Source organism: Mixophyes fleayi, unplaced genomic scaffold (genome assembly GCF_038048845.1).
Source record: "Mixophyes fleayi isolate aMixFle1 unplaced genomic scaffold, aMixFle1.hap1 Scaffold_29, whole genome shotgun sequence".
NCBI lineage: Eukaryota > Metazoa > Chordata > Amphibia > Anura > Limnodynastidae > Mixophyes > Mixophyes fleayi.
The window spans coordinates 4,513,133-4,535,124 of record NW_027446953.1 but is presented as its reverse complement, the minus strand read 5'-3'; the positions used below and the strand labels follow the sequence as shown (position 1 = coordinate 4,535,124).

At 41.9% G+C, this 21,992-nt stretch overlaps 1 protein-coding gene and 1 long non-coding RNA gene across 2 annotated transcripts; both read right to left on the bottom strand.

Annotated features, from left to right (window-relative positions):
- Positions 1-278: 278 nt before the first annotated feature.
- On the bottom strand, positions 279-12,479 carry LOC142127192 (uncharacterized). Its single transcript, XM_075194321.1, has 18 exons — positions 12,429-12,479; positions 9,762-9,851; positions 8,549-8,602; positions 8,167-8,274; positions 7,486-7,593; positions 7,297-7,350; positions 5,429-5,482; positions 4,770-4,877; positions 4,473-4,526; positions 4,334-4,387; positions 4,203-4,256; positions 2,458-2,511; positions 1,709-1,816; positions 1,343-1,396; positions 1,186-1,239; positions 622-675; positions 488-541; positions 279-401 (listed from the first exon to the last, which is right to left on the bottom strand). Exons 1-18 carry the CDS (start codon positions 12,477-12,479, stop codon positions 279-281), a joined length of 1,290 nt encoding a protein of 429 aa, XP_075050422.1.
- A 989-nt stretch (positions 12,480-13,468) lies between these two features.
- On the bottom strand, positions 13,469-21,731 carry LOC142127182 (uncharacterized). The gene is made up of 3 exons (XR_012685334.1): positions 21,650-21,731; positions 18,018-18,099; positions 13,469-13,537 (listed from the first exon to the last, which is right to left on the bottom strand). It is a non-coding gene; the product is annotated as an uncharacterized LOC142127182 (long non-coding RNA).
- Positions 21,732-21,992: the final 261 nt, after the last annotated feature.

Here is a 21,992-nt window from a genome sequence, read left to right as displayed (position 1 = left end):
CTGACATCTACATTCTCATTCTACAGTGATCATACATGTCTTCACTGGGATTGCCAATTAGGATGTTATAGATCAAATTGTCCACAAATTGTCTCTGTGAACAACAGTCGAACGGTTTGTCTGATTGCCCATTCTGGTCCCAAGTGATGAACAGCTACATTTGTCCAATTTGGCCACACACAGAGCTGTTATCACTTGCCACAAGAAGCCAGATCTGCCTGTGTATGGGCAGCTTAACAATAAATTACTACTACAGGAAGTTCTGTTCATTTTGCAACTCAATGGTCACTCACCGCCGGTCCTGGAATTCCCCTAAGACCTTGTGATCCATATTTCCCAGGGGACCCCTGCGCTCCCACTGGTCCTGTCTTTCCTGGAGGTCCTTCAGTCCCAGACTCCCCCTGTTAAACATAAATATAATGAAAATTAATTAATAATAAATTGTGCTACTTTGTGCTATAAGATGTTTAATCTATTTTATTCATACCTTGGCTCCCTTTTCACCTTGCCGACCTTCTTTGCCTGCTTGCCCCAATTGCCCCTGAAAAAAATGAGAATAAATTAGTTCAGCACATCCTGACAGAGACATGTAGACCCAAGAATAGTGACGCAAGTACTCACCCTTCTTCCAGGTGGACCAGTTGGTCCAGGCTCTCCTGAAGGTCCAGTTGGTCCCTGTAGTAAACAGAATATGAGATTGTAGCATGGACTTCCAGTGAGTCAGCCAGTGAGTGACATTAACGTCCAGTGAGTGCGTTGTCTTCTAATGATTGACATTATCTTCCAGTGAGTGACATTGTCACTGAATGAGTCACCCTGCCATCCAATGGGTGACAATGTATTCAAATGAGTAAGACTCTACTAATGAGGAGCATTGTAATCTAATGAAGGAGACTGCTTTCCAGTTAATGGTATTGAAATCTGATTAATGAGTGTACATTTCCCTGGATACCAATGTCTTCTGTTGAGTGAGATTGTCTTCGATAGTAATGACCGAAATTGGATTCTAAATGAGACTCTTTGTTAACGTTTTTTATTGTTTGATCTTGGCGTTTACTTAATTAAATGAGTATTATCTTCGCAACAGGTGAGAGACAGTAAGTGGTGTTATCTCCATTGATACTTTTCATTATTCAGAACTGCCTCTTAGGCTGATCGTCGAGTGATGTTAGCGTGCATACTCACAGGATTCCCACTTTCTCCACCGTCCCCCTTCGTTCCAGGTACTCCATCAACTCCCTGAGTAGAAAATAGGATTATTGCTACCCTGCTCATATAGTATTATATAGCAAATGTACACCTATATAGTCCAGTGAGTTCAACAAAATATATAACTTCTTACCGGTACACCAGCCTCTCCCCGTGGCCCTGGATCTCCCGGAAAACCAATGGCTCCCTAAAATGAGTAGATATGTCCATCAAGAGACACATTAGTGTCTATGAAACAGTGAATAAGCAAAGAGTCAAAGCATGACTTTCAGACAGGTTTCCTTTATGATCAGATAGTAGCAGTAATTAGTCTAGACGCATGGACATACGACCCATTCAGCAATCACAAAGGATTACAAGTATTTTGTTTGAGGCAGAAGCCAAGAAGTTGAGGTGAGTTCTCGTATGATGATCTTTGTGTCCCTGACAGATTCTGTTTTACCTGTCCCTTGGCTATTGCATAGGTTGTGTCACTATCTTGTGCATTGATGGAACTCACCAGGTTTCCTTTGGGTCCATCTTCTCCTGGGCGTCCCTTTTTACCAGGAGGACCAGCCGCACCTGAGGATCCAGATTCTCCCTTCTCACCGACATCACCTTTGCCTCCCTGGAATAAATGTTGATAGCCGAACAACTGTTATACTGGATGTCTTTACTTTGATTTTTTTCAACAAATCATTTTATTAACATTCAAACATATGAAAGCCTGTCCTGATATTAAACCAAGGCAGTTCCAAGATGCATACAAGCCAGTATTCCTCATTTTAATTGCTGTTCCATTTTTGTAATCTTGAGCCATTATTCTCTTTTAGTCCTTGATAAGGTCTTTTTTAAAAAAAAAAAAAAAAAATTCATGTGCAATTGTTTCTTTTGCATATGTAATATGTAATTCTGCTCATAGGTCTGTACTGCATGCAAATGAATGATGATTGGGCTGAAGATACGGTCCCGGTGATTAGAGGAATGATTCTATAAAGTCGGGGAACCAATGAGCATGGTGGTGTTAAAACAATAAGGTGGGTGGTTGTAGAGATGACAGCAACTGCAATTATTCTAAAAAAATAGACCAACTTAACAGTGTGACGATCACGGACCCTGTTGTAGATGGTCAGTGCTGTGTGCCTAAAGAACAGTGGGTGCAGATATAGAAACATCAACATGAGCAATGTGAACCTATTAGTCTATCCATTATATATGACACACGTCACAGTACCATCCATTCCTCATCTCTCTCCCCCATATACTAACCGGGGGACCTGATTCCCCTGATTCTCCTGGATCTCCGGCTTCTCCTGATTCTCCCTGTAAGAACCAAACAAGAGATGCTCAGTGGATCATTTTGAAAGATCTATAATAATTCACTCCATATTTTCCTGCAATGGGTCCCTCATTGAAATTACTTTGAGCACAATAATTGATGGCAACATGAACACAACTGGAAGGATTAGTGTACTGGGGATTTAAAAATAGCCGTCACCGGCTGAAGGGGCGACAATGGGGGCTGGACGTATGCAGAGAACTTCATATAATCCCCCATGAGAAAAAGAGTCTTCAGAGCCACGTAACAGCAGATACACTCTGCTAGAAAATGTATCTAACCAAGAAAATGCGTTAGCCAGGGACTTTGGGTCTATTATGTCTATTAACAAAAGTGGATTTATCCTTTAATACCACGCTTACACCATAAATTCTGGAGGATACTGTTTCTAGCTTTCTTTACAAATTATCCATATTTGTTTGCACCACTTTTAGAATGTTTCGAGCAGGTGGATATGTATATCCTCATGTTCCACATATGCTGTATTATGTTATATTGTTATATTTTATGTTCATTTACAAATTCCAAAGGTTGTGTTATACATTTGTCACATTCATCTCTTTGTTTTATCAGTTGTTTTGTAAATTCTTCAGATTCATCTACACTTTCCATAGGTGCTGTATATGCTCTTTATTGCTCTACACATTCTACAGGTGACTCGCAATGTTCTTTTGATTATTTTAGAAGACTCCATAGACCATTGTGTACATTTTCCATATAGTTGATGAGGTTGAAAAAAGACACCAGTCCATCAAGTTCAACCTATTTTGGATCTCCTGCGATCCTGCACTTATATTTGAAATTAATCCAGAGTAGGCAACCGCCCATCTGTTTCAATTTTGAAAATCCCCCCAGACTCAATATTGCAATCCAATTTTTACCCTATATCCACTACTATCTTTTATTTTAAATTAACGGTCGTATCCCTGGATACACCTTTCCGCTAAAAATTTGTCTAACCCTTTCTTAAACATATCTATTGAATCTGCCATCACAACCTTCCCTGGCAATGAATTCCATATCTTGACTGCCCTTACTGTAAAGAACCTCTTCCTTTGCTGGTTGTGAAATTTCCTCTCCTCTAACCTTAGGGGATGACCACGTGTCCTATGGTTCTACACATTCTTCATAATGCCCTGCACATTCTGTATTTGCTGATTATTGTATAGACTCCATGGGCTCTACTGAATGCTGTTCATATGGTATATATTACTAAGATGATTCTAAAGTTTCTTCATATATTCTATATATTCTATAAATTGCTGTAGTCATTGCATTGATGGCTCCATACATTCCTCTGATTATCGCACATAAGCCTTGGACCACATTGTACATTGTTGATATTGTCCTACACATTCCATAAATCGCTATGGACATTTTCATATTGTCCTACATATTCCATAGATCACTCTGTACATTCTTTATATTGTCCTACACATTCCATTGGCTGTTCTGTAAATTCTTTCCATTGTCCTACTCATTCCATAGAACATTCTACTTTTTTCATTATTTAGATGCTGAATTCTGAGCAATACTTTTAACAGTTTGCATCGCCCTGGACTGTGCACATAATATCCTATCAATATACAATATTCTATTTTTTATGTGTTCCTGACAATTTTAACAGTTATTCTACACAATTCATAGATTGTTCTGATGCCAAACACCAACTCACCTTTTCTCCCACAGGTCCTGGTTGCCCTACACCACCAGGATTTCCTGAAGGCCCCTTAAAAAATAAAACACAAAAGGTCAAGCTGATGTAATCTTGATGTTTCTTACCTATAAAGTAAGAAATACACTTACATCACCACCGCTGGGACCCATGGGACCTCTAGGACCGCCAGTTCCAGGGGGACCCTGTAATGAGATAATAACAATTATGTTAAACTGTATTAGTCTAAAAGATCGTTGTTCGTGACTCTATGAGTAATATTGCACATACCATTGGTCCAACATATCCACTTTCCCCCTTTTCTCCCGGAGGTCCAGGCATACCCTATGAAGAGATAGGTGTGTTAAATGTTAAATTAGAGGGAAATATAAATCTTGCTCGCTGCGACTGTCACCCTGATCACTTCACAAATAAGGACCTACATAGCCTGAATGGTCTTTCAGACATTTATGAGAATTGGTGCCGATAGGTCAAGCCTTAATGACCGCCTCTAAAAAAGACACTAACAATCCAATTAGGAGGGCAAATTTTTTTAAGAAATGACAAAGATTGAAATAACTCCCTCACCTGGAGTCCTCTTGGACCAGTTACACCAGGAACCCCTCGATGACCGTCATCTCCCTTTTGCCCTTGCATTCCTGGCTGTCCTCTACGCCCAGGATCTCCATCTTGGCCCTGTGTAGAACCATGACGATGACATCTTCAATCTCAAAGCATTCTCATGATAACCGGAAGTCTTATAATTTTGAGGCACAATGCATAATTTATAAAGACTTCAACAGATTTAGAAACTGTCTCAAGGATGAGTTAGCTGCAAAATAATGGATGAGGGGAGTATTTACGGGGGAATGGGTGGTTTTCTTGCCATTGAAGTGACTGTCAATGAGTACATGTGTTCTAATGCACGCACTCTATTGAAATTGGATTATTCAATTTACCATTGTAAATTAGCTTTATGGAAATTATACAGATTTATAATTTCTGGACAGGAACTAGTACCTGCTCATTTAATTGTTGTATCATCTATGCTTCATATGACCATTAATTAATTGATGTGTGAGACGTTTCATATTTATCTAAGAGCTACTTCTATTACTTTTGTTTTGGGATCAATATTATACATATACACTATAATTTGCTCCCTGGGGAATTTCTTTCCCACTGTCAATGAGTAGACTGCCTGTAAATGGAACATGTGACTATTTAAAAGACAGGGTAATACTTACGGCTTGTCCAGGGTGCCCTATTGGACCTTGGATCCCAGTAGATCCTGGAGGTCCCTATGAAAGAGCAGACAATAAATTGTTATTTTCAGTAGAAATATTTACCTTTGTTAAGGCTTCACTCCCTTGTCTCTCATCTGCAGTCTCTCCCATGTCGAGCATCTGCAAGCTCTTCTAAGTATAACCACAGCTTTTTCTATGTCTCTCCTCAGCTCCCATATCTTTCAATTTGATTCTCTCATGTCTCCCAACCATATTCTCTCCCATGTCTCCTATTAGCAGCCTCTCCAATGTCTCTCATCATTTGCCTCTCTAATGTCTCCTAACCAAACTTCTTCCATGCCTTCCATCCACAGCTTTTCCCATCCACAGCTTATTCTATGTTTCCAATGCACAGCCTTCTGCCATGTCTCCCATCTAAAGCTATATCTTTCATCCAAAACCTTGTGTCTCACATTTCCCTCATTTACAGCCTCTCCTATGTCTCCCATCTAAAGCCACTACCATTTTTCTCCTGTCTGCTATCCACAGCCCATTTAATGTTTCCCAACTGTAGTCTCTCCCATGTATCCAATTCACAGCATTCCCATGTCTGCCATATGCAGCCTCTAGTATGTCTACTATACACAGCCTTTCACAACTCCCATCTGTAGCCTCTTCCATGTCCCCCATCTTCAGCCTCTCCCATGTCTACGATCAGCAACATCTCCCATTTGTAGCCTCTCCCATGTCTGCCACCATAGCCTCTCCCCTGTCTTCCATCTATAGTCAACCTCCCCTATATATCTTAATTATAGCCTCTACCATGTAATTTATCTTCAGCTTTTACCTTGTCTCCCATTCGTTGCATCTCCCATGTCTGTCATCGACAATCTCTCCCATGTCTCTCATCGACAGCCTCTCCCATGTCTCTCATCGACAGCCTCTCTAATGTCTCTCATTGAAAGCCTCTAGAATTTGTCTCATCCACAGTCTCTCTCATGTTTCCCCTCTTCAGATTCTCCCATGTCGTTAATCCACAGCTTCTTCCATGTGTTTCTTGCAGACTCTCACATTTCACTCATCCGAAGTCTCTCTCCTGTCTCTCATCCATAGACGCTCTCATGTCTCACATGTTCAGCCTCACCCATATCTCTCTTCCACAGCTTCTTGCATTTCTCTAATCTGCAGTTTCCCCCTTATCTTCTACCTGTATCTTCTCCCATGTCTCCTATCCATAGCCTATCCCATGTCTCCTATCTGTAGCCTATCCCATGTCTCCTATCCGTAGCCTCTCCCATGTCTCCTATCCGTAGCCTATCCCATGTCTCCTATCCGTAGCCTATCCCATGTCTCCTATCCGTAGCCTATCCCATGTCTCCTATCCGTAGCCTATCCCATGTCTCCTATCCGTGGCCTCTCCCATGTCTCCTATCCGTAGCCTCTCCCATGTCTCCTATCCGTAGCCTATCCCATGTCTCCTATCCGTAGCCTATCCCATGTCTCCTATCCGTAGCCTATCCCATGTCTCCTATCTGTATCTTCTCCCATGTCTCCTATCAGTAGCCTATCCCATGTCTCCTATCCGTAGCCTATCCCATGTCTCCTATCCGTAGCCTATCCCATGTCTCCTATCCGTAGCCTCTCCCATGTCTCCTAATCGTAGCCTATCCCATGTCCACCATCTTCAGCCTCTCCCATGTCTCCTATCCGTAGCCTATTCCATGTCCACCATCTTCAGCCTCTCCCATGTCCACTATCTTCAGCCTTCCCCATGTTTGTCTTTTACAACTTCTCTTATTTCATACATAACAACAGTCTGCCACATATGTCATATAAAACTTTCTTGTCTTACTGTATTTGGTGAGGACAATATATACAGATATACTTACTGATTCTCCCTTGTCACCTTTGCTTCCTTTCTGTCCAGGCCCACCCACTTCTCCCTAAAAAGAAACAAAAAGTAGGTAAGAGGTAACAACTGTGTATGAAAAGTGATGAAGAGCTGTCGTCCTGTTCAGTAAGCATGAACCTCCAGTATGGTTACTTTACAAATCAGTGCCAAGCGTAAATCTTCCTACCTTATCTCCATCATCGCCTGCAGGCCCTGGGGGACCGGCAGGTCCAGGTGGTCCAATGCTTCCTTGAGAGCCATCTTGTCCCGCTCCACCAAAAGGCCCTTTCTCACCCTGTGATATCATATAGAATGTTAGACAGAAATTCTTCACAATGATAAAGAGGAAATTTCACAGGTCATATTAACCTTCTGATTATATAAATTGAGAAGTTAAGATGGACTGCTGGAAAGACATCAGAAAAGGTATGTTACACTGTCCAAGACTCATTGTTCTGGTTAATTGAAATGCTTCAAGAGATTACCCAACTTCAGATGACTTTAATTGATCATCCTCTATATGCCATCCTGCATCTTTTGATGAATACATTACTTTATATATCCTGAAGGAAGCCAGGAAAATACTGTCCATGCACAAGCTAATAACTTAAAGTCATATGAAGGTAAAAACCCCATCAATGTTTTAGTCATAGCCCGGTGTTCTATGCAAATTGAGTGATGCGCGTGTTCTGTTAATAGCGTCAAGGTCTGATCAATCTAATCCAAGGCTTGGTTCTCTCTAATTATTCAGTATCAAAGTGTGATGTAAAATCTAGTCTCAAGTGGTAACAAATGAAAGCCCTACTATACACAACATACACTGCTTGTTATTAAGTCTATCACTTCACCTTATTAATCTATTACTTACTGGATTCCCCTTCTCGCCACTTGGTCCCGGGGGACCCTGTGCTCCAGGACGTCCCGGAAGGCCAATTCCCCCAGCTGCTCCATTAGGACCCCTCTCTCCGGTTGGCCCCTGTGAATAGTTCCAAGGTGAGATGGTAAAGTATGTGTAGAGAAAACTGTGGCGGAAGACTCAAGAAGTGGATATAGCAATAATAAGCTATAGAAGAGAGGTAAGGCCAAAAGTGGCTTCATGAAGCTATGTCCCAGGGGGCAATACTGGTGGTGATCTAGAGGGTTGTAGAGGCTCTCAGGTAGTGATATAGGAAGAAGAAGACGCATAGAGTAATGAGAGGAGAAATTATTGGATTACTATATGTCACGCAATTCTATCTGGGGATACGTACCGTAGAGCCAGCCAGACCAAGTGGACCTTCTCCTCCTTTTAAACCAGCAGGACCCTACAAAGAACAGAGTAAAGAGAACATTAATGCAATTTTAGCTTATAATATTTGTTGCAAAACTGTTTACAATAGGATTCTTATATTTATTACAAAAATCTCCTAAAATCTAATTTAAAAATAATACTTTTTACTAGGTTCTCTAAAGGCCTATTACATTTCTCTCATTGTCATTTCAATGCTGCCTCGGCTTTGATAAAACCTCGTAACTCTTCAAAACCCCAAACTGGGCAGCCTAACTCACTGTAATTCTGCTTGGGCACCGTCCCAGGAGCCTTCCCATCTACCATGGAAATGCTATGCTTACGTCAGTGTGAATGAAATCGTTATGGCTATCGCCAGTCAGTGCAGGGATAGTAAGGCTTAAAAAAAAAGGAAATATTTGTCAAGTAAACGCAGATTTAACTGGAATTATTTCCTTATTATTTAGCCAATTTTGTAAATTAGAGAAGCCTAAAATACACGCTTGCCAGGGAGGACCTCCTGTTCCTCACCAGAGATATGAAAGCTGTCCCGACATAAACTTAGGATCTCATCGTCCACCAGTAGATCATAGTATAGAGGCTGCAATAAGGAGGGGTCATTTTTCCATAATTTGTGAAGCTGATTGCCGACTGCTAAAATTACCAGAGACATTATCTATTTCTGTTTCCTTAAACCCCTGACCACCTATCCTGAATGCCATTTTCATGAATCTATTGAAGGCACGATGTAAATTTGCCACTGAGCTTTTATCTGCACTTAAAAGGTGTGTTAGAAGATGACTCACCCGAGATTTATTTTTCCAATACTTGGCTTCAAATAGAAACTGGCTGCTTGGGTGAAGGACAGGCTGCTCTACATTGGAAAGGGACCCATGGATGGCCAAATCAATTCATGTGACGACTTGGAGAGAGGTAATGTGGAAAATGTCTTCATCCCTTAATTTTATTCTTAGAAGGTTAAGGTCCTTAACGGTATAGGATTTCTAGGCAGGCAGCCAAGTGTATAGGATGCTTTCTTACCGCACGCTAAATTGTTGGAGTGTTGTACTTTCCTTCTTTCTTCCCACCCTACTTGTTTTTGTTTCTTATACGCCTCTACCCTTCTCCACATTATTGTTGGTGTTCTCTGCACAATTATGGTGAACAGAAAACTATGAAATGTAAATGAGGCTTACCGCTTCCCCACCAACGCCCCTGGCTCCTGGAAAACCTCGTAAACCTTGAGGTCCAGCTTTACCGGGAATGCCGGAAGGACCAGGATCACCCTGCAATGCAAATGAAAGGTTAATGCCTTCAACAGGTTGGAATTACAAAATAAATGTCATATTAAAGGAGTTTACAAAAAAGAAGAACAAAAATAAAATAACAAGTAGTATCTGCCCAGAAGCATGCCTTCCTCTCGGATAGCAGACAGGTAGGGCGTCCCTTGTTTTGGACCTCCTCTCTCACCCACTAGGACCATCACATTTTCTGTGCCTTGCAGGCTCAGGATCACTACAACAATTCCGTTGTTGAATGTGGCTTTGACATGAAGACTAAATATGGTTAGATGACTGTGGCAACTGTTCAATCAGGTACCATTGTAACATGACACCCACATCACTTTTGATAACCAATTGAATTTATCCAGGTCCTCTAGCGTCTATAGTGACCAGAAAATCCTGTGGTTCGAGGGCTGACCATAAAGTCGGAGTTGTGGTCCAAGAGGAGGTTCTTCCATATGACTGTTATCTTAGGAAGAAACTATTGTTTAATGTTTAATTCAGTCTGTAGAATATATTTTTATAGGTTACAGATGATGGTGAGTTTGACTACCTTGCTCTTTCTCGAACTACAGAACTTTTTAAAAAACTCATTCATAACTATTCATCTATACTCTATTCTGTTCAACCAACGACCAATGTCACTTGATCCGTAAACAAACTACCCCATTATCAGGAGTGTAGACTCACTCTCACATGTATCAACAGATGCCTCCTAAATCAGTGGAGCGTTCAATGTTGTCTTGAGTTAAAAAGTCCCAAATGTCTAATGTTTATTCAGAACATCTATCAAGGTTTGTTATATTTTCTAGTGTTTTTGTTGATGAGATTAGAATGCTCTTAAGTTTCCATACTGTGGGGGTGTAATTTTTAGCAGCTATAAGAACATAGGAAAAACGTTTAGCCATGAAACAGTAATTCAACTGGGATATTATGCTGTGTTCCAGGGTGTTTGGGTAAGTATGGTATTTACACTTTTTTTATACAAAGAGTTATACTTACTAGAAAACATTGTGAATAATTCAGTTAGTATCAGGGTTGTCTCAGCACAGGCAGAATCTCATGGGTTAGATGGTTTAGCAGAACCTCTACACAGATATAGATTTCTCATTTCCAGCTAAGCCTTCTCCTGACCACTGCCTCTATAATTCTGTTATATTGCAATTGGTTGTCTCAGCTGACATTCACTACCACAGACAGTATGGCTGAGGAGTGGTACTGACAAACAGTGATTTTTGCAACTCGCCGATATTCTTTTAATACATTCACCCACTGGTCACATGGATCTGGAAGCTTATTATGGGCTATAAGTGCATGCAACAAAAACTACCATTATTCAGTGAATTGTCACCCAACACAGCACCAAATTTAGGTCTTTAAAATATAAAATAATTGTTTGTCTCAATATATCTGTCCTATAAACATAAGGAACTGTTGAAGTCGTATAATTGGATGAACGAAAGTATATTGGTTTAATATTAGTTTGCCGTGCGTATTGCGAAGCGTATGCCACGTGTTACGTGGCGTGACGCGATCACACGGTAAAATACGCACGCACACACTCGCATTACAACAGTTAGTTATTTATATAATTTCATATTGGTTCTGTTACACTGTAATTCAGGAGCAGATAGTATTCGGTTTATTATTGGTCTATATATATAGTGATTATATGTACATTGTAGTGTTATTAAAGGTTTAGGTAATAGGAAAGGTGTCATGCCTGATATCATATTGAAGCCCTAATCATCAGCAGCTGTCTGGTGCAGTCGGCGAAGAGATCGCACATTGCATACTTTAGTTATTGATATTAGAGAGTAAACCTTTGTATGATACTGGCTATGAAAAGGAGCAGACCCCCTGGAGAGAAGACCCCCACCTTTGGATTCCTTAGATTGAATCAACCTATTACCTGTCTGGCCTGGACCCACCCAACGTCTGGACCTATAGAAACAATCTACGTCATCTCTATTGTTCACAATGAAACACTGACTGTATATATTAGCTGCATCCCCCACCAGGGCCTCAGTCTACTCTGACCAGTTATCTAACAGATACACTGTTCCATTGGGACCCATGGAAGCGCAGCGATTGCAGCGGTATGTATGTATGTAACTTTTGGTATTGGCTGTGCTGTACTGTACTGTATCATAATATAATAATGTATTGAATTGTTGACTATTTACATCTGCTAAAATAAACCACCATGTGCTTTGGACACACATACAATTGATTGGGCAATGCTTATTTTAAAACGATAGAATTACTTTAATAGAACATTTGCAATCACCTCTCTTTAATCTAGGCAATAAACAAACCGGCAGAGTCCGTCTTTCTTTTTATACTTGAACATCTGCTGAATCTGCCTCCTGTGTCCTCTTTCCATACAATGTAATTTGGATAGGGAAGGGAGGTGATGGATTAAAAAAAAAAGAATGACTAATATATTAACCAGTTCTAGAACACTACCGTGCCTGACAACAAACACCTTTGCTTTTGAATTATTCATGTCTTACCAATGGAGGTGTAGTTGACTAATCAACATGCCATAGAGTTGAGATATCTAATGTTGGACTGTACCTTGGCGCCTTCCCGTCCAGCTGCCCCTGGCAATCCGTGTTCTCTTGTCATAGCACTGTGCGGTGATGTCTCAGTGATGTCACTGGATCCTAGTGAATGGATAGGCTGTATTCTCAGTGATGTCACTGAGTCCTAGTGAATGGATAGGCTACATTCTCAGTGATGTCACTGGATCCTAGTGAATGGATAGGCTGCATTCTCAGTGATGTCACTGGGTCCTAGTGAATGGATAGGCTTCATTCTCAGTTATGTCACTGGATCCTAGTGAATGGATAGGCTGTATTCTCAGTGATGTCACTGGGTCTAAGTGAATGGATAGGCTGTATTCTCAGTGATGTCACTGGGTCCTAGTGAATGGAGAGGCTGCATTCTCAGTGATGTCACTGGGTCCTAGTGAATGGATAGGCTTCATTCTCAGTTATGTCACTGGATCCTAGTGAATGGATAGGCTGTATTCTCAGTGATGTCACTGGGTCTAAGTGAATGGATAGGCTGTATTCTCAGTGATGTCACTGGGTCCTAGTGAATGGAGAGGCTGCATTCTCAGTGATGTCACTGGTTCCTAGTAAATGGATAGGCTGTATTCTCAGTGATGTCACTGGGTCCTAGTGAATGGAGAGGCTGCACTCTCAGTGATGTCACTGGATCCTAGTGAATGGATAGGCTGCATTCTCAGTGATGTCACTGTGTCCTAATGACTGGATAGGCTACATTCTCAGTGATGTAACTGGTTCTTAGTGACTGGATAGGCTGCATTCTCAGTGATGTAACTGGTTCCTAGTATGAATAGGCTGCAGTTTGAGAAATATTGGTTAAGCTCCCAAAGTAGCCGCCTCCGCTTCATGCCCCAGTGATGACACTAGTTCCTAACAAATTAATAGGCTGCTCCCCAATAAATAAAAAACGATAAATAAGGTTTCTTATGCTAAATAATTTCTACCCATAAGTAGATTTTATTGAATGTTTACAAATATATAAATATAAAACACACCTTATAAGCAGCATATACATTTTTTTTAAATAAATGTAGATTTACTTACGAATACACATCATTGTCCACAATAATGCCTTCTGTCAGGTAGGGCCAGGTTGTTGCCAAGTGAAGTTCACTAAAAGACAAGATAATTAGTCTATGCAAACAAGAAACGGGCGAGCTTTAGACTCTCCTACCCCAAATATGTCTGATAATGGGAGTGGGGAAAACATTGAATATTGTCTTCACAGTTATTTATAAATGCAAAAGTGCATTTGTCATATAAAATGTAATTAAATGCAAACACTTCCACATCTGTTGCTCTCCAATATGAAAATCAAATGGGGATCTTCTTTCCTGCAGTAGCCCAAATGGAAATGTCAATTAAGTAATGCAAATAGAAAGCAAGGATTTGCTATAATATAGCTGCTACGTCAATGATTTAAGCATTGGGGGCCAATGTAGGTAGTGCTGCTGATATCATTATTATCATTATCACTGAGCATTGTAGCAGATCCTCCAGTACACATAGGAGATACCCCTCCCAACTGGGGACACCTGCATGTAAATAATGCTGTAATCACATGAACAGGCCCTCACTCTACAAGGTCTAGGCCACCCTAAATCTAGATGGGCAGTTTTTGTGAGCATGCATGTCACGGAAATCTTACGCAAACAAAACTGACATACATCCAGCTCTAGATGAGCCCCAATATGTACAAATAAAACCAGAAAGGGTATTTGGTTTCTACTGACAGAGATGAGAATGTTTTTGATAAACATTAAAGGAGGTGAGGAGACACTTGGTAAAATTTACAGACACAAAAAGGGTAATTGGCAAATGTTAAGTGGTGACTTAGTAACCATTAACAGAGATACAGAGTTCGCTTGTATACATATAACGAGAAAACGGGACACTTTACAGACACAAAAGGGTATTTGGTAAACAATTACATTAATAACATTTGTAGACACTTGGTGGAACTCTGTCAATGTTTACAGACCCAAGGCGGAACTTGGGCAACGTTTACAGACCCAAGGCGGAACTTGGGCAACGTTTACAGACCCAAGGCGGAACTTGGGCAACGTTTACAGACCCAAGGCGGAACTTGGGCAACGTTTACAGACCCAAGGCGGAACTTGGGCAACGTTTACAGTCCCAAGGCGGAACTTGGGCAACGTTTACAGACCCAAGGCGGAATTTGGTCAATGTTTACAGACCCAAGGCGGAGCTTGGGCAACGTTTACAGACCCAAGGCGGAATTTGGTCAATGTTTACAGTCCCAAGGCGGAACTTGGGCAACGTTTACAGACCCAAGCCGGAATTTGGTCAATGTTTACAGACCCAAGGCGGAACTTGGGCAACGTTTACAGACCCAAGGCGGAACTTGGGCAACGTTTACAGACCCAAGGCGGAACTTGGGCAACGTTTACAGACCCAAGGCGGAACTTGGGCAACGTTTACAGACCCAAGGCAGAACTTGGGCAACGTTTACAGACCCAAGGCGGAACTTGGGCAACGTTTACAGACCCAAGGCGGAACTTGGGCAACGTTTACAGTCCCAAGGCGGAACTTGGGCAACGTTTACAGACCCAAGGCGGAATTTGGTCAATGTTTACAGACCCAAGGCGGAGCTTGGGCAACGTTTACAGACCCAAGGCGGAGCTTGGGCAACGTTTACAGACCCAAGGCGGAATTTGGTCAATGTTTACAGACCCAAGGCGGAACTTGGGCAACGTTAACAGACCCAAGGCAGAACTTGGGCAACGTTAACAGACCCAAGGCAGAACTTGGGCAACGTTTACAGACCCAAGGCAGAACTTGGGCAACGTTTGCAGACCTATGGAGGTACTTGGTAAAAGTTTACAGACCCAAGGCAGATTATGGTCAATGTTTACAGACCCAAGGCAGATTATGGTCAATGTTTACAGACCCAAGGCAGATTATGGTCAATGTTTACAGACCCAAGGGGGTACCGAAAAAGAAAAGGTTGAGGTTTAGCTAGCAGCAGTGTCAGTAAGATGCACATTACTAGACAGTAAAACGTGGGTGGATACAGAGTTTAGTTCATGGATGAACGAATAAGGAGCATTGCAGCAATTTGTAAAAACCCCTCATATCTGAAGCTCAGGCATTTATATCATCCCCAAGCCTCCAAGCCATTTATGCCGAACTCATAACCTGTCATCCTGAGTGGGAAACCCACCTGTAGGCTGCACAATTTACAGTGTCTAGCATGTCATTACATCTGGTGACTGAAATGTGCAATTTAGCCTTTAAAAGGTCAGTGTTCTATGGAAGCGGCCAAATGGTGCACTTACATTGCATGATTACACTGAATGAGCACAAACGAGCCATTACACAGCAACATTTATAGTTTTAGAATAGCAGTCATTAAATTGCAGAATTCTGCTTCCGGAATAGGTAAAGTCTGAAGCACAGGTGGATTACATGTCGTCTGCAGACAGCAGTATAATGTAACCGCTGGAACACCGTGACAGTCCCGGAGTACGATGCAAATCAGTTGGGTTTATTGTACGATTACCCAATGACATAAGATTTCCTCTCCAAAACATTTATGATAAACATTACAGTATCTGTGTTGTGTACAAATTCTGCATATTATCGCTAATCAACAGAGTAAAAAGTAAAGTGGTTACTTATGCAAAATAATAATATTAAAACAGTAGACTAATGATTAGTTTATTAGTTGGTAGTACTGCAAAAATCGGGACATGGTGACCTAATTTAAATAGCATAATGTGCCATGCTGGGGGTTCCCACCCAGAAGTTAAAAAACTGTTCTAGATACAATTCACTAACAATAGAGAACCAGACAGGGACTGGTAAAAACAGACACACCTATTTTTAAGATACAGTATTACACAATTGTGGTAGGCGCAACACACTGAGTGATAGGACAAGCGAGCGGCACAAATCTAGGTGCTCAACATACAACGCTAGGTATACACTACACGGTTTTCATCCAATAATTGGCTGAATCAGCCGACATACGACCTCTCGTTCAAAGGTCGGGTCAGTGTGTGTAGTGACACGATGGTCGAAAGTCTGCCCAAATGGACGATTGTCGCCTCATTTGGTTGGTCGTACCGTTTAATATTTTCGTTCCAATCTCGTTTCCGCTGTGTAGTGTGTATAAACTTCCGACCGATCCACAACAGTGAGTACGAAATCACAGTCATTGCTCACGACAACATGGCTGTAAAAAGTCACTAAAGGGACGTCCGCTCTTCCCTTTATTGTCCTAAACAAGGCTAGTGTGTATGCAGTCCATGGACCGAGCGATCGGAACATCGATCGCATGTAAAATCGCTCGGCATAAAAAGTTGGTGGAAAATTCTGTAGTGTGTACCCAGCTTAAAGCTTGGTGTTTGGGTTTAAAGGCCACTGGATCAGGATGCACCAAGAAAGAAATGACTGAGCCGAGTCTATTCTTTAGGGTTTTTGCAAATAACCTTAGGTCCATGTTAAACAGTGCGATGGGTCTACGGTTGCTAAAAGCATAAGGTTCTCCATCCAGTTTAGTAATTACTGATATCTCTGTCTGGGTGGTGGCCTCATCATATTTTGAGCCCCGTAAGATGAAGTTGAACAACATGACAAGCATGGGGGAAAAGAGCTTCAACAAATATTTGGTAATAGGGGGCTCTGAGGTCATCTAGACCCGATACCGAGTGCTTTTAAGTTCTTGAATTGCTTGAGAGATATCATCAGCAGATATATCTATATGCAGGTAGCGTCTTTAGGACAGTGTTACAAGCTCTGCATGTTGTCCTTGAGTTTCATAGGGTCAGTGATTCATAGTCTTCAATTGTATAAATAGGCAGAATATTCCTCAAAGCGGTTAGCTATGGAGCGTGGGATTGGTCTTTTTATTGGTGTATTATTATTATTATCATCATTTATTAGTTAGGCGCCACAAGGTATCCGCAGCGCCGCACACAGTACTAACAGTGGACTATACAGGGTGAAACCATACAGAACAATCAACAAAAAGTACCAATACTTCAGAAACTCCGGCCAGTCATATGCAGTAAAAACGGAGCGGAAGAACAGGTATGGAGACAGGAGGGGAGGGGGGCCCTGCTCATGCGAGCTTACAACCTAAGGGAGGGTAAACAGACCAGGCACAAGAGGAGCCAGTTGAGGCAAGAGGAGAGAAGGGAGGACGAGCTAAAGGGAGGAGATGGGGGTTAAGTAGATGGTTGGTAGGCTTTGAGGAAGAGGTGAGTTTTGAGTGCACGTTTGAAGGAGCACAGAGTAGGAGAGAGACGGATGGAACGAGGGAGGTTGTTCCAGAGAAGGGGAGCTGCACGGGAAAAGTCTTGGATTCTGGAGTGGAAAGAGGTGATAAGAGTGGAGGAGAGAGGTAACAGAGGTAACACACGGTGTACAGAGGTAACACACGAGTTACAGAAAGGTACAAGACAAAATGACAGAAATAAACCATATTAAAATGAAAGTTACACACACAGGGGTGGAGCAAGGAGAAACACTGGACAAAATCAACAGTGAAGACCCAGAATGAATCTATTATCAAATCATAAATAATAATACAGAATTAGTTATAAAACAGCACCCTGATTTTGCCAACCTTATCGGGTCCTCACAGGCACCAAAGGGAAGTTTTCCAAACTCCAGTCCCCCAACTTCTCCTCCAACAAGAGCATCGATGTCTATTACAGATACGGAATATATGTTTTAGTACCCATTTAACCGATCAATGGAGAATTTAAACAATAAGTGCAACAGTGTAGTCAAATGATATATAACGCTAGTAGAATTCTTGGCTACATGATGGGTAAGTAGAAAGAGGCCTTAATTTCACTGTATAGATACTTAGTTTGTCCTCAATTTTAGAAGGTTCTTGATATAGAGTAAGAAAAACAGCCAACGGGCAATGACAGGAACATTTAAATATATTAGCTGGCTCCTTGCCATTTATGCTGTTTCTAAACATCTTCTGGAGCCAGACTGTAAACTGACATTCAAAAATGCCACAATTGAGAAGGAGAATCACGATCCAGTTTCCTAACTGGGACCATCAATGACCGAACTGACTAGTTCTTGGCCATATCATCTGTATACAGTGTCCAAAGCCAACGCTCATTGCATGAGTCACATCGTCCGCTATGTCCCAACGTGTCCTCGGGAACTTCCGTCTCAGCGGTAGATCCTGAACATTGCTTCATACGGCTGAATCAGCTATCCCATGCAAGTTATTACCAATAGACCCATTTTAATACGCATCTAATAGTAATTGCTTCTTCAGTCTCTTAGGTTCAGTTTACCTTGGATCTATTAATAAAAACAACAGACGACCTTCTTGAGCCTCCAGATTCCTAAAGGTCTCCCCTGGATACAACATTTTAAAGAATGAAAAAAGTGAAAAACATGTCCCTGGTTCTGCCACTGTATCCCTCTCAGATCTTCTGTAAAGTACAAATAAAAGATCTCCCTACACTGTGAACTAGACAAATATAATTCTAATCTTCTAGAGTTTCTACATAAAATGATCTAGGGGAATATATATATAGAAAAGTATCTGGTTTTCATGCCCACAAAACCATCATACAAACAGTTACATTTAGAGTAATGAAGATCTATTCTGGGACGTTAAGTCACCGTTTCAACAGATAACCGGTCACTGAGTATGATTAGTTAAAGGGGCAGGACAGTCTGCTATCGTCAAGTGGGGTGACTTTACAATGAATATATTGCCCTGTGTAGGTTAGAGCCCTTAGAGGGTGTCACATGACTATTCTAGATAGAACACCCGTCGCGTTCAACGCATACGCGCGACACACCGCCCCTTAGACTTTGGGAGTCGCTTATGGAAAGACAAGACTTAAGAAAACCTGTTTACGTCCCAGAGGTAAGCAGACTCAGCGTGGAGTCACTCATCTATATAGCCTATTACTGCCTAATTGCTATTACTATTTGTGCAGCTTTGTCTTAATAAACCTTTTTAAAAATGAAATTGCTGTTTGGTAATTGCTTATTAAAAGGACTTAAAAAGGGCAACCGTCGCAAAAATACTTTAAAAAAAAAATATGAAAAAAATCTGCTGTTTGCATCTGATTAACTCCTTCATGGCCGGAGATATTTAGCACCATTAGGACGTGAACAATTTTTGCAATTCTGTGCTGCAATGGCTTCATAGGCTTTTTTTTTTTTTTAATCTCTTAGTCTGGGCACATTTTATATTGTTGGTGAGGGGGGGGGATTAAGAATAGATTTTACTTTCATTTGCAGCTTGTTGGTTAAAATTGATTTATTTTATGGAAATCAAATAATAACAAAAAATAAAATCACCTAAAAATACACTTTACTGGAATTCATCCCAAATTTATAATGCGATTAGCCCCAGAAAATGATCCCAAAATGTTACAGCTTAGATCTCCCAAATATGATGTTACCAGATATAATTTTGCCAAGGTTTAATGCAGTTCTACAGAGTATGATTAATGTGTTTGTAACCAGAGGGAAACATCGAAAAGTCATGCCAATATTCGGCCATGTTTTCAGCAACAGTATTGGATCTATTAGTAATATGTTCTTGGTATGAACCATTTAGTTCTCCGATGCATTTAACAGACTTACAAAAAACACGACATAAAAATCCACTTGATAAATTAAACCATATGTCCACTAACAGACACCACTATCTCCACCCTCACCACCAAGCTGTCCCCTTCAGTAGCAGAGGTTGGTGCTCTGTAATCACCCATCTAATTATTGGAATCGTCTGTTTTAGCACACCTGAAATGCTCAGTGTTATGTATGTAATCAACTACTTATTCTTCCTTTACAGAATCCTGAGAAATGTCAGTGTATTATGAGTGTGACAATCAGTCAGCCCTGCCCGGCCTACTTGTTGATAACTAAGTAAAGCTGGAGACCCACGCTCAGTAACAACCGCCCAATTTGTAAGGGTGGTACGTTGAGCGAGATCCAGCTGCTCGTCGGCATCCCTGGGGCCGGTCACTGCAGCCTGAAGACGACCGAACACGCTACACATTAGTGGCCCCTTCCAACTGCAATTAGAGATCATGCTCAATAATGAACCTATCGATTACAACAGGATCCGGTCCATATATCAGCGTCGTTTTGGGGCCAATTGATCGTTATCTCCTGTTATATTGCAGCGTGTGACCAGCATTACTAACTAACTAGAAAAATTTAGATTGCAGATACATCAAATCCCGTTCTACTGTCAATAATCATTGTAGAGACTAACATCCAAATATACTGTCTAGATTACGTATGTGTGTGTGTGTGTCCACAGTATATATTTATATATGTATAGAGAGAGAGGGGGGGAGAGAGAGGGGGGGAGAGAGGGGGGGAGAGAGAGAGAGGGAGGGGGCGAGAGAGGGAGGGGGCGAGAGAGGGAGGGGGCGAGAGAGGGAGGGGGCGAGAGAGAGGGAGAGGGCGAGAGAGGGAGGGGGCGAGAGAGAGGGAGAGGGCGAGAGAGAGGGAGAGGGCGAGAGAGAGGGAGAGGGCGAGAGAGAGGGAGAGGGCGAGAGAGAGGGAGAGAGAGGGTGAGAGAGAGGGCGAGAGAGAGGGCGAGAGAGAGAGAGAGGGCGCGAAAGAGAGAGAGGGCGCGAAAGAGAGAGAGGGCGAGAAAGAGAGAAAGGGCGAGAGGGCGAGAAAGAGAGAGAGGGCGAGAAAGAGAGAGAGGGCGAGAAAGAGAGAGAGGGCGAGAAAGAGAGAGAGGGCGAGAGGGCGAGAAAGAGAGAGGGGCGAGAGGGCGAGAGGGCGGGCGAGAGAGAGGGCGAGAGGGCGGGCGAGAGAGAGGGCGAGAGGGCGAAAGAGAGAGAGAGAGGGCAAGAGAGGGGGGAGAGAGAGAGAAAGGAGAGAGAGGGGGGGAGAGAGAGAGAGAAAGGAGAGAGAGGGGGAGAGAGAGAGAGAGAAAGGAGAGAGAGAGGAAGAGGGGGAGAAAAGGGGAGAGAGAGAGAAAAGGGGGGTAGGGGGGGAGAGAGGGAGAAGGGGAGGAAGAGAGAGGGAGAAGGGGAGGAAGAGAGGGGGAGAAGGGGAGGAAGAGAGGGGGAGAGAGAGACAAACATATTTATTTATATAAACACAAATACGTTACTTGTGTATTAATGTATTGATAACGCCTAAAGCTAAGATAAATGAGAGTAATATGCAATCGATCTGCCGGACATAAATACACACAATTGATCTACTAAGGACTGACCATAGATCGGTCACATAACTCACCTGGTGGCTGCTGAGGCCAGAAGTACTGCTGACAGTCCTGCAGGATGTACGTGAAGCGGATGGCGATGTTGATGGGGGGCAGCACAGTAAGTGGGCAGCCCTACAAATAGAGGAGACGACATTACTCAGATATCCGTAAGGACGTCAGTTTCCCAACAGACAATGGTATTTTAAGCAAACGAGGAGACAGATTGATCAGCATTCTAGTAGTGTAAAAAATGACAAGCTCTTGTAAGTGCAGCCATGGATAGAAATCTAAGCTGTTGGATTTTTTTGCTTTTCTTTAGCACGTGGTCATCTATCTCCATGTGATGTGATCTTATGTAAGTAATGTGCTATGTAG

What these genes read in the sequence shown, in the direction of transcription:
- LOC142127192 (XM_075194321.1), bottom strand. Translation starts at nt 12,479, where the DNA reads ATGACAAGAGAACACGGATTGCCAGGGGCAGCTGGACGGGAAGGCGCC. An exon ending in CTGGTCCAAGAGGACTCCAG is followed by an intron (nt 4,527 to 4,769) that starts GTGAGGGAGTTA and finishes ATCTCTTCATAG; the next exon opens with GGTATGCCTGGACCTCCGGG. An exon ending in GGGGAGAGGCTGGTGTACCG is followed by an intron (nt 1,240 to 1,342) that starts GTAAGAAGTTAT and finishes TTTTCTACTCAG; the next exon opens with GGAGTTGATGGAGTACCTGG.